Source organism: Macrotis lagotis, chromosome 1 (genome assembly GCF_037893015.1).
Source record: "Macrotis lagotis isolate mMagLag1 chromosome 1, bilby.v1.9.chrom.fasta, whole genome shotgun sequence".
In the NCBI taxonomy this organism is placed as follows: domain Eukaryota; kingdom Metazoa; phylum Chordata; class Mammalia; order Peramelemorphia; family Peramelidae; genus Macrotis; species Macrotis lagotis.
Window position 1 is genome coordinate 416,805,626 of NC_133658.1, and position 12,755 is coordinate 416,818,380.

The 12,755-nt window shown below is 35.6% G+C and overlaps 1 protein-coding gene across 3 annotated transcripts in view; it reads right to left on the minus strand.

Annotated features, from left to right (window-relative positions):
• The window catches only part of SYNE3 (spectrin repeat containing nuclear envelope family member 3), a 205,250-nt gene that overhangs the window by 31,545 nt on the left and 160,950 nt on the right, over positions 1–12,755 (minus strand). For all 3 annotated transcript variants that reach the window (XM_074213018.1, XM_074213016.1, XM_074213017.1), the window contains 2 exons: positions 9,698–9,850; positions 8,543–8,581 (listed from right to left, as the gene is read on the minus strand). In XM_074213018.1, coding sequence (XP_074069119.1) covers positions 8,543–8,581; positions 9,698–9,850 — 192 coding nt within the window. The remainder of the gene's footprint in view (positions 1–8,542; positions 8,582–9,697; positions 9,851–12,755) is intronic.

Genomic DNA, 12,755 nt, shown 5'->3' on the forward strand with positions numbered 1-12,755 from the left:
TGGGTGTCTGAGGTCGGATTTGGACCCAGGTGCTCCTGGCTCAAGGGCCAATGCTCTGTCTGCCACCCAGCCACCCCTACTATTATTACTACTTTATTTTATTTTGGGTCTTTTTTTTTCTTTCTTCTTTTTGGTTTTTGCAGGGCAGTGGGGATCGGGCGGCTTGCATGTCACATGGCTGGGTGATTAATAGGTTTACAAGGCTGGATATGGACTTGGGTGCTCGTGGCTCCAGGGCTGGTGCTTTGTCCATTGTGCCACCTGGCCATACCTACAATTATTACTATTATTATTTTTAATTTTAATTTTTTTTCTCTCCCCTTTACTTTTTCACCCAATCAAGTCTATCTATATTCATGGGGGGAGGGGTATTTTGTTTACTTGTAAACAAGTATATTTTATTAATGTAAAAAAAATTTGTATGAAATGAGAATAAAAAAATAGAAAATAAATAGATATTTTAAAAAAAGGCATGAAAGACCTAGTATAATGGAGGGGGAAGATGATAGGGAGGAAGGCAAAGCTTAAACCTTACTCACATTAAAACTGGCTCAAAGTGGGAATAACATACACACTCATTTGGATATAGAAATCTATCTTAACTTATAATGAAGGAAAAGGGGATGGGGATAATAGAAGGGTGAAGGAGGACTAATAAAAGGGAAGTATATTGGAGAATGCTGTGATCAGAAGTAAAACATTTGAGAGGAGGAAAAAGTGGGAGAAAAGAGAAGGGGATAAACAAGAAAAAATAGTATGGAGGGGAAATATATAGCTAGCTATTACAACTTTAACATTTGTAATAGAGAGATAAACACATGGTCAAATAAGGGACTGGGGTAGAATTTACTATGCTTCAGTTGAAGCAAAGAAAGTGGGAGTAGCAATCATGATCTAAGATAAAACAAAAACAAAAATAAATTTAAAAGAAATAAGGAAGGAAACTATAGCTTGCTGAAAGGTACCATAGACAGTGAAGTCATATCAATTCTAAGCATATATGCACCAAATGGTATAACATCTAAATTTCTCAAGAAGCTGAATGAGTTACAGGTGGAAATAGATAATAAAACTATTCTAGTGGGGGACCTCAACCTTCTTCTTTCTGAATTAGATAAATCTAACCACAAAACAAATAATAAAGAAGTTAAAGAAGTGAAAAAAATTCTAGAACAGTTAGATATGACAGATCTCTGGAGAAGATTGAATGGGAATAGAAAAAATATACCTTTTCTGAACAGTACATGGCACCAACACAAAAAAAATTAATCATGTATTAGATTAGAATATAAAACCTCACAGTCAAATGCAAATAAGCAGAAATAGTAAATGCATCCTTTCCAGATCATGATATAATAAAAATTAATAATGAACAGTTAAAAGAGAGGTTAAAAATTAACTGGAAATTAAATCATCTAATCCTAAAAAATAAGTGGGTCAAAAAGCAAATCATAGAAACAATAATTTCACTAAAGAAAATTAAATTTATGGGATGCAATCAAAGTGGTACTTAGAAAATTTTTATCACTAATTCCTTATATCAATAAAATAGAGGAAAAGGAGATCAATGAATTGGACATGCAAATAAAAAAAACAACAAATTAAAAATCCCCAACTAAACCACAAATTAGGAATCCTGTAAATCAAAGAGATTAATAAAACTAAAAGTAAGACAATCTTTGAACTGATAAATAAAACTAGAAGTTGGTTTTATGAAAAAATTAATAAAATAGACAAAGTATTGGTTAATTTGATTTAAAAAGTAAAGAAGAAAATCCAGTTACTAGTATCAAAAACAAAAAAGATCAATTCACCATCAAAGAAGAGGAAATTAAAATAGTTGTTAGGAGCAATTTTGCCCAATACATGTCAATAAATTCAACAATATAAATGAAATGAATGAAAATCTATAAAAATATAAATTACCAAGATTAGCAGAAGAAGAAATAAAAAATTTAAATAGCTCATTGAGTAAGCATCAATGATTGGCTATAATAACAAAAAGGAAAATGTTAGGGAAAACTTATACACTAATGGTAGAGTTGTTCTGGAGAGCAATTTGGAACTATGCCCAAAGGTATATAAAACTATACATACTCTTGGATTCAGCAATACCACTACTAGGTATTTATCTCAAAGACACATTAATAGAAAAGAAAAAAAGGACTTATTTGTACAAAAATACTGACAACATTCTTTTTGTTAAGAATTGGAAATTAGGGGCAGCTAGGTGGCGCAGTGGATAGAGCACCGGCCCTGGAGTCAGGAATACCTGAGTTCAAATCCAGCCTCAGACACTTAGCAATTGCCTAGCTGTGTGGTCTTAGGCAAGCCACTTAACCCCATTGCCTTGCAAAAAAAAAAACCAAAAACTAAAAAAAAAGAATTGGAAATTAAAAGGATGCCTATCAATTTGGGGAATGACTAAACAAAGTATGGTATATGATTGCAATAAACTATTATTATGCTGTAAGAAATGATAAGCAGGATGATTTCAGAAAAACCTAGAAAGACTTATATGAACTGATGCATAGTGAAGTGAATAGAATCAGGATAATATTATACACAGTAGGGCGGCTAGGTGGCATAGTGGATAAAGCACCGGCCTTGGAGTCAGGAGTACCTGGGTTCAAAAATATGGTCTCAGACACTTAATAATTACCTAGCTATGTGGCCTTGGGCAAGCCACTTAACCCCATTTACCTTGCAAAAACCTAAAAAATAAAAAATAAATAAAAATATTATACACAGTAACAGGAATTGTTCCATAAAGAATTGCGAATGACCTAGCTATTCTCAGCAATAAAATGTTCATAGACAATCCCAAAGACTAATGACCTAGATAATATACACCTTCAGAGAAAGAACTGATATTATCTGAATATAGATTGAAGCATATTATTCTTCATTTTTACTGTTTTCTATGGGGGAGGGAAGAAAGAGAAGTAGAGATAGAATTTGGAGCTCAAAACTTTAAATAAAAATGCTAAAATAAAATGATTATTCTAATTTTAGTTTACTTAGCTTAGCTACGTAATGACTCAAGTCTCATAACCACAGAACCTTAGAAACAAAAGAATCTTTAGATGTCTGTATAAGCACATGTACCTCTCAATATGAGAGGTGAAAGGTATTAGAAAATGGCCGCATGAATATCTATACAGTGTTTAAATTGGAAACGTTTTCAGAGATCATTTGGTAGATGAGGTATTTACCCAACAGTTTAATTCTTTTTTATATGTTGTCCCTCCCAGTTAGAAGTTGAGCTCCTTGAAAGCAGGAAATATTTTACTTTTTCCTATTTGTCTTCCTAGTACTTGGCACATAGTAAACACTCAATAAATGTTTTTTTCATTCATATTCATTCATCCTTTCACCAGAGAAATGAAATGACTTTCTTAATTTACACAATGAATAAGAGCATAAACAGAAACAGAACTAGAACCCAGTTGCCTGGACCACTAGTTCAGTGCTTCCAAAATGTCATTATCTAAGAACTGAAAGGAAACTCATAAGACCTCTAAGTCAACTGGTATTGTATCAAATATTGTAACATACCTAATAAGTGGTCAGTCAATCTCTGATATAGACCTCCAATGAAAGGGATCCCATCACCTCTTAGTTTAAATCATTATGCTTCTTGTGTTTCAATTTATTAGAAAACATATCTTATATCAAGTTTAAAATCTAGCCTCTTTGTAATTTCTCCTTGTGGATCCTAATTCTTTTATCTGGGGCCAAACAATAAACTGTTTCCTTGTTGCACACAGTGGCCAGTCAAGTTGCAAAAGGTAGTTATTGTGTCCTTCTTAAATCTCTGCTTTTAGTGTTCACTGCTAAGTAACCATTCACAAACTATCTCTTTAATACCATATTCTAGAATTTTACCAAGAACAAAAGTTAAGCTTCTTGATTTATTGCTTATAGTCACTATCCCCTCTCTCTTTTTTTTTTTGGAAAATTGGGACTCTGGCCCTTCAAGTTTCTTGTGACTTTGCTTTCATTTGCCATAATCTTTAATGGATGCCTGACACAGCTAAGAAATCACATCTTCCATCTTTTTCATGATTCTAGGAATTTACTGATTCCTGTCTGAAGTTTAGTCAACATATAGGCTTTCTTACTTAGTTTGTAGGAAAAAAATATTCCTTTAGAAAAATGCCAATCCTGTCCTCACTGAACTAAGAAAAAAATCAGAAACAAACAAAAAAAGCAAACAACCAAGTTTACTGAATGCAATTTTGCAGATCCAAACCACCCTAGAAGAGATTAATTGACCCCCATAGGAAACCTGGTTCCTTTCTAAATGTATGATTTTACTGTCCTGCATGAGTTAGGAGTTTTTGATAAACCTGTCTTGTGACCATAAGAAGACATAAATATAACAAGTATTGTATAAGAAACCAAGTGTTTGAAGAAAGAAACTGAGTAGTTAGCATCCTGGCATTCCCTGTGTTTTGCCTCCTGATCTAGCACTGACCTCACAGGACTAAATCTCTCCTCTTTCAACCTATTACTTCCTTCTTAGTCTGTTAGACTGTATTGTACTGTAGAAATCATGGCACCAATATGGCTTGGACTTTTGGTTCAAGCTTATTTGGATCCTGTCCTCAACATTCTTCCTCCTCAGGAAGGGACTATTCCTTCACATGCTCCAATGTTTGCCCTAACTGCTGGCCCAGGTCACAGTCACAGTATTAGGAATACAATGTTCCTTTCCCTCTCTTCAACCCTGATGGGAAAAAGCTGCCCTTCCAGATTTACCCTTAGAGTCTACCCTTATTATATTTATTGAACAGCTCACATTGATAGTGTATCATATTTATGTGAAGGAAAAACATTACATTTCCCATTTTGTAAATGAGGAAACTGAGGCTTAGAGAGGAGAAATAAATTGACCCCAGTCACAAAGCTAGTTGGTGGTTCAGTTGGGAATGAGAATACAGAATCTTCTGACTTTAAGTTCAATGGGTTTTTTTTTAAACTTTAATAAGCAGCCTATCAACTCCCTCTTGTGGTCATGAAAGAATAGGCCATTAGAATAGCAATATTCATATGATCCAGCCTTCATATATCCCTAAGAATGCACATTATAATAAAAGAATCATGATTAACCTGGCTTGTGTCTAATGGCTTTTCTTCTCTTTCTGAAGAGTATAGGTATAAGTGTCCCACAGTCTCCTAGAAAATTGTCTTTCTTGTCTATGTCTTTCTTGTCTGAATTTGGTAATAAGAATTCAGAATGAAATCTAGAAAAAAATTCCCCCTTTGTTCCCAAATCCACCAGGTACATTTTCCCCCCTTCTGAATGCCTATGATCATTCTAAATAGAGGAATGAGAATGTCACAGTCAAGGTAAAACTCAAGGTAAATTTAGAAACTTTGGAAATAATAGATTTGTTCAAAGAATTATTTCTTTTAAAATTAATATCAAATATAAATATAGCAAAATAAACTTGTAATATTTACTTTTAAATGCATTTAAATATATAAAATATCACAACTTTTTAGTTTTGACCTTAAAAGTCTGCATTGATACTTTGTCTATACTTTTCCATTAATATTTCTTTTTATGTGATCATATTGAATATTTTCCTTTTTTAATTCATTAATATCTTTCCAGTAGCTTTATATTTTTATATTTGCTGATTTTAAAGCTCAATATAAGTATTGCCTATTTATTAGCTTAACTACTTTATAATATTTCATTATAGTACTATATCACAATTTATTTGACCTTCTAATACTGTAGTTACTGGCATTATGGTTTGGTGGCTAGAGATCCAGTCTTAGAGTCAAGAGACTTAGATTCAAGTTGAGCCTCTGTTACATAATGGCTGGATGATCCTGGGCATGTGAAAACTACATCTTTCAGTTGCCCCAGAAACCAAGACTCTAAGTTGCAGAACTCTACTACCTCTATTACACTGGTAGAGGGAGTTTTCTCCCTGGAAGTTCTACATATCAACAAAATCAAAAGTCCTAAAACAAAACAAAAGAAAGAAAAAAAAAAAAAATCCAAACCCCAAACTCTATTGTTGGGCATTTGGGTTGCTTCCATGAATTTGCAATTATAAATACTACTATAAAAATCTTTGAACAGATAGCTCTTTATTGTTTCTATTTAAAAGATGTACTTTAATACATTAATATAAAATATTATGTACAAGATATATTGACAATTGAATCCAGATGATTATTTATGTAACTTTACAGCTACACTGCTTTCTAAAAAAAAAAGATTCTAACAATTTGCAATTCTACCATGAATGGTTGAACATACCTGTTTCTCTACAACTCTGCCAACAATGAAGTTCTATTGCTTTTAATTGCAGTTTTTCATTATATAATGTTATATTTATTATGTTATTTTTATTATTTTATTTATTTCTGCTTAAACTTTTTATATCTATGTAAATCAGAAAACATTTTTACACATATTGCATTTGACCATTTATCCACTAGAGACCAGAAACTACCTTTGCAAATTTTCATTTTTCCATAGATATTTTAGATGTCAAATTTTTTTTTTTAGGTTTTTTGCAAGGCAAATGGGGTTAAGTGGCTTGCCCAAGGCCACACAGCTAGGTAATTATTAAGTATCTGAGACTGGATTTGAACCCAGGTACTCCTGACTCCAAGGCCAGTGCCTTATCCACTACGCCACCTAGCTGCCCCTTAGATGTCAAATTTTTAACTATAAAAAAGTCTTAAATATTTTCCCAATATGTTCTTTTGTTTTATAATATTAATTTTTGTTGTATAGAAACTTTTATTTTAATGTATTAAAATACATCTAATTCATTCTACTTATTTAATAAAGTCAACTCCCCATTTCACTATAGATAAATCTATTATTCCATATCTTCTATTTTCTTTATAATTGTTTGTATCACTGTTTAAGTTTTTTGCCCAGCTAGAATTCACTAGGATATATGGTGTGGGTCAAAAATTCATTTCTTGCCAAATTGCCAGTATATTTGTCAAATAATAAATCTTATTTCTCAGACTTATATTATCTATAGTTTATTATAATTATTATCTATACTTTCATTAAATAGCAATTTTCTGAACATATTTGATTGTATTTCAATTCCCTTCCTGATTCCCTTAGCACTGCTGTAGTACCATATAATTTTGATAATAACTTTCTCATAGGCATTAGTCTTAGAGAACAAAACCACCTCATCAACCTTTTTTCATGCTCTCCTTGAGATTTTTACTCATTTGTTTATCCATATCAACTTCATTATGGCTTTATCCAGGTTTATGAAGAAACCAGAGAACTCATTTCTATGCTAACACTTACTGAAAATCATTTGTTCCTAAGGGACATAGAAAATTGGAATTGAAAATAGAACAATGGAATGTGGAGTCATAGAACCATGGGATGTCAGACTTAGTCTTAGATTCATAACCTATTGGAACTGAAAAAGATCTGAGATATTAGATTAATAAATGAAGGCCCAGACAAGGAAATTAACTTGTTAACAAAGTTAATGAGAATCAGGAGCAGGACTATATTCTATGTCTACCAATTCTCATTTCATTCTTTCTCTTAAATCAAGCTATGTAGAGGGACTTTTTTTTTTAATGATAGGCAGTGTTAACATTAATTGTGAATGAGTAAACAAATTGTGGTATACAATAGAGGCAATTAGGTGGCATAGCAGATAGAGTACAAGTCTGGAGTTGAGAAAAACTGAGTTCTAATCCAGCCTTGGTAAGTTGTGACTCTGGGTAAATCACTTAGTCTTTGTTTGCTCATCTATAAAATGGGGATAATAGTAGCCCCTACTTCCAAAAAGCATTCTGAGGATCAAATAAGATGATGTCTGTAAAGCAATTATCGTAGTGTCTGGCATACAGTAAGCACTATAAAAATGTTAGCAATTATTCTTATTGTGTTGTTGCTACATGATTGTAATAGAATAATAATACTGTGCCATAGGGCACAATAAATGTGAAGAATACAGACAAGCAAGGATCCAACTGATTCAAAATGAAGTAAATAGAATCAGGAAGCAATATATTGTATCCAATGATTACAATAATATAAATGGGAAAAAATCAAAAAAGCATAAAGTGAATGTTATGCAATTATAATTATTGAGGAAATACATATCCCTCCTCTTTTTTGCAAAGGTGAACAAGTATGGGCATAAAACATTTCATACACTAACAGAATTGGTTAATGTGTTAGCTAGTCTTGGTGACCTGCTCTTTTCCCTCCCTATCTTTCTATATTTTATTACATGGCATGACTTTCTTGGAGCGGCAAGGGATAGATATATTTGGAAAGGAATGTAAAAACAAAACATATCAATAAAACCATTTAAACCCTTAATTGGAGACTATGTTGAAATCTCATGCATGCAATGCTCCTACCAACATAATCCTTATGGATTCGTTCAGCTCAAAAAGGGCTTTTTAAAGAACCTTCAAGAAAGTCAAGGAAAAAAAAACACATTTCAGAGCAGATGCTCTACATGGAACCATTACAGGCAGTACTATTGAAGTGAGTAGCAGGAAAGTACCATACCTTTCTGAAACCCGTTGACTTCCCAAGAGGACTGTGAGTCTGTTGGTTTTTCGGGGGGGGGGGGGGAGGAAGAGAGGTGTAAAGGGAGGTGGGGAAAAAAGAAAAAAAGAAAAGTAAGTAAATTCAAAATCCCAACAGAGCCTACAATGGAATATTCATTTTGTTGGGAGAATGTTTCCTTAAAAATTCTGGTCATCTGGACAGCCTGAGCTAGCAGGTAATTTGATTTAATGAGCTTTTTAACACACATCAGGAGCACAACCCCTGTGGGTCTTGTTTCCCGATAACGTAAATCTAAGGCACAGTTGCCTTATGCATTACTTTGATTCTAGTGACATCTCGTGGCCAAACTTACTATGCTCTTGGTAAAAAGGAAGACCAGGCAAAGAATGAACCAAGATGAAGCCAGAATGTATTGTAAACACCTGAACTTTTAAGGTTCTTCAATATGTTCTACTCCAGTTTCTGATTTTATAGATTAGAAAGCTGATTTAATTGAGTTCATAGATTTAGTTACTGGAGAAACACTCTAGAACTCAGGTCTCCTTATTCTCATACTAATAGTCTTCCCACTAAACTAATCAATTCAACAAATATTTGTTGAGCAAGGAAAGTAGGGGAGGTGCTTGATTTTGAAGAGGCTACAATGATGGAGAAAAAATATATGTATGTGTGAAAAGAAATAATGACAGAAAAAATATATGTTAAGTATTAAATGAGATGTAAGGGTAACTAGATGGTTCAGTGGTAAGTGCTAGGCCTGGAGTCAGAAAGATTTGAGTTCAAATCCAACCTCAGACTATGTGCCCCTGTACAAGTCACTTAACTTCTGTTTGCCTTAATCACTTAATCTGTTTGCCAAAAAAAAAACTCCATAGACAGGATTGGTGCTATGGTCTGCAGAGTCATAATAAAGAATATGACGTGACCAAAGAACAACAATCAAATGACTGGTACATTTAGACATATACTTGGAATTTAGGAAAGAGAAAAGTTATTCTGAGCAAGGCTCAACCAGGAAAAGTTTAATTCAAAGCGTGATTTTTCTCATCTTGCCTTACTGAGGAACAGTGAAATGTGGCATATTTTTTTTTCTATCTGCCTATGCATGCTTATTCTTAGATATCACAATGTCACAAATTCCTTGACACCTACTTCTAGCAAATGGTTGGAATCCTTGAGTTTAGATTTGTAGAGCATCCATCGGTAGCGGAGGTCCTCCAAGTCTTCAGAAGTCCCTTTCTTTGGTCGGAGATGAAGAAGATTTTCAAAAAGATGCTGACCTTCTGGTAGCCTATCTTGTAGCTCCTATGAAGGAGTAAAGATAGGGTCACCCACATAGAGGATGCAATGAGTGCATATGATTCAGAATACAGTCCTAAAGCTCACTTAATGAAACTAGTTGTTAGTCCTATTCCTAGTTAATCAGGGAGAGGAAATATCAATTAGTTTATCAATTAAAAGTACTATTCATATATCACAGTACTAAATGATCCACAGTGATCTTTGAATTCATTGAAATAAAATTATATTTTTATTATTACTATCAGGGACTGTTAGGTGGCATGGTAGATAAAGTTGCTAGACTGGAGTCAAAAAGAATAATGTTCTTGAGTTCAAATTTGGCCTCAGACACTTACTAGCTGTGTGATCCTGGGCGAGTCACTTAACTCTGTAAAGACTGTAAAGTTGTAAAAACTAACTATAACCTCTGAGACAAAGGATATGTGTCTGTCTTGTCAACAGGGAGTTGGAAGGGATCTTTGATTAGCTGTCATCTGAAATAACTCTGGGTTACATTACAGATGGAGAAAGTTTGATCCAAATAAATTAAATGACTTGCTTAAAGTCAGAGAGGGAACTATATTTTGCCATTAATGAATAGGAAAGGAATTTAAAAGTCTAAGTCTTAATTCTGGAATTTTACATAATGATGGGTTACATCTAGGTATTTCCTTTTATATTAAGAAAAAAGATTGATGGATGCAGTATAGTACAGGGGAAAGGGTATAGGACTTAGAGTCAAGGGAAATGGCTTTATAATCTCAGCTCTAATCACTAACTACTGTATGCTTTCTTTGAAGCTCAGTTTTCTCATCTCTAAAACAGGGATAATTATATTTATGTTAATTACCTCCCCATAATTATCATAAGGAAATAACTTTGTGAAGCTTGCTGTACTTCATAAATGTGACTTCAAAGTGAGTGGGATAAAGTCTGAGATTTCTTCAGTAGAATATTATAGATTGGAGAATAATTAACTATGTGTCCCTTCTCCCTTGACAAAGCAACCTCTGGGATATTGGTGAAGAGTCAACTGACACCACCTTATCTGTTGAAGTCTGGATGACCAATTTCTGAAGCTGAAGAGATAATCTGGTTTTGGTTTGAATTTTATGCTCTTTTCCCTAGATTAGTTTGAGTCTAGATTGTAAAACCATATTCCTCATTAATGAGGGTGGGTCAGTGGGGGGGTGGAAATTGAGTTAGGATAAATGTGATTCTTGGGCCTTTTGCTTTTGCCTCAATCTCTGTTAATTGATTGTGGCCTGTTCCTTGAGAAATGAATAAAGCTTTCTCTTCATACCTTGAGAGATCTTGTCCCATACAAAAGTATTGCAGTTAAACAACTATTCAGCATCTTATTTGCAAAGAATTAACTTAGGTATGAGTCTCATTTTCTTTATCTTTAATAAAAATGGAACTATTTTGCCCTCAAGAAATTTACATATAGCATGTATACACACACACACACACACACACACACACACACACACATACACACATGGCCCCTGACTGGAAGGATGAAGGAAGGTATCATAGAGCATGTAGCAGCTTTTTTTTTTTTTTGCCAGGCAATGGGGTTAAGTGGCTTGCCTAAGGCCACACAGCTAATTATTAAGTGTCTGAGGTCGAATTTGAACTCAGGTCCTCCTGACTCCAGGGCTGGTACTCTATCCACTGGGCCACCTAGCTGCCCCAAATGTAGCAGCATTTTTAAAAGAATTCAGAAAGATAAAGAGGAAAATACATTATAGGCATGAAGTACAGTTTCTATGACTACATGGAAGCAATTTAGTAATCAATGAAGAATTTATTAAATACCTGCTGGAATGAAAAAATCCCTACTTTCTGGGAACTTCTATTGCAATTGGAAAAGACAATATATGAATAGATACATGTATGCATGTGTACAATAAGTAAAAACAAAATAAATACGATACAGGACTTTGCAAAAGAAGCAGAGGTGTCTAGTAAAATATCGAAAAACCAGATTGGAGGGGGATTTTATTTACAGCACATCCATCTGTATTCTTAAGCCTGGACTATCAACAAAACCATAAACAAAGCCCAATTGGTAGTCTATCTATTTCCAAACTGTTAAGTGCTCACACTGCGCATTTAAAGCCAGTTCGGGAGAGCTGGTGGGAGTTGGCTTCCAGGGCACCTCTGAAAGGAGTGGATTTCAGATTTGGGGAATGGTGCATCTATGTAAGGACAGAGAGGGCCAGTTGGGTGGGACTGCACAGTATCTGGCTGGGGTGAGAGAAGCCATAAGCAACCAAGCTGGAAAGCTACATTAGAAGCCGGCTGTGGAGGGCTCTGAAAGCGAGACCCAAGAGGGAGTCACGAATTCGATTAAGGAAAACCCGGACCTTTGGAAAAATCCCTTTGGCAGCTGTGAGGAGGATGGAGAAGAGTGGGGGGCCTCAGGTGGGCCTGGGCCGCGGGAAGGGAGGGGGCCCTTGGGGGCCTAGGAACTGCAACTTGGGTGGAAGGAAGGCCCCGGGCCGGGCCCCACCCGGGCTGCCCACGGGTCTGGGGGCTGGGCCCCTCGTGCGAGGGAGGGGAAGCGGGCCACGCCGTCACGTGACTGTTAGTTCGGGGATAAAATGTTTAATAAGAATAAGCTGTCCCGGGGCGATCCAGCAGAGTCACCGGGACGGTGCGGCGCGCCCACCCGGCTCCGGCCGGAGGCCGGGGTCACCTACAGCCCAGTCCGGGGCTGCGAGCGCACGCGGTGCGGCCGGCCGGGAAGGCCTCGGGGTTCCTGGGGGGAGGCGACCGGAAGCTGTCTTTAACCCTTCCCTCCCCACAGCCCCGCCCCAACACAGAAGCAAGCCCTGGGGGAGGGGCGAGCGACTCTCCGGAAGTTCCGCCCTCAACCCCGCCCCATCCAGGAACCTGAAGTCGCCATTGGCCTCTTGCCCAC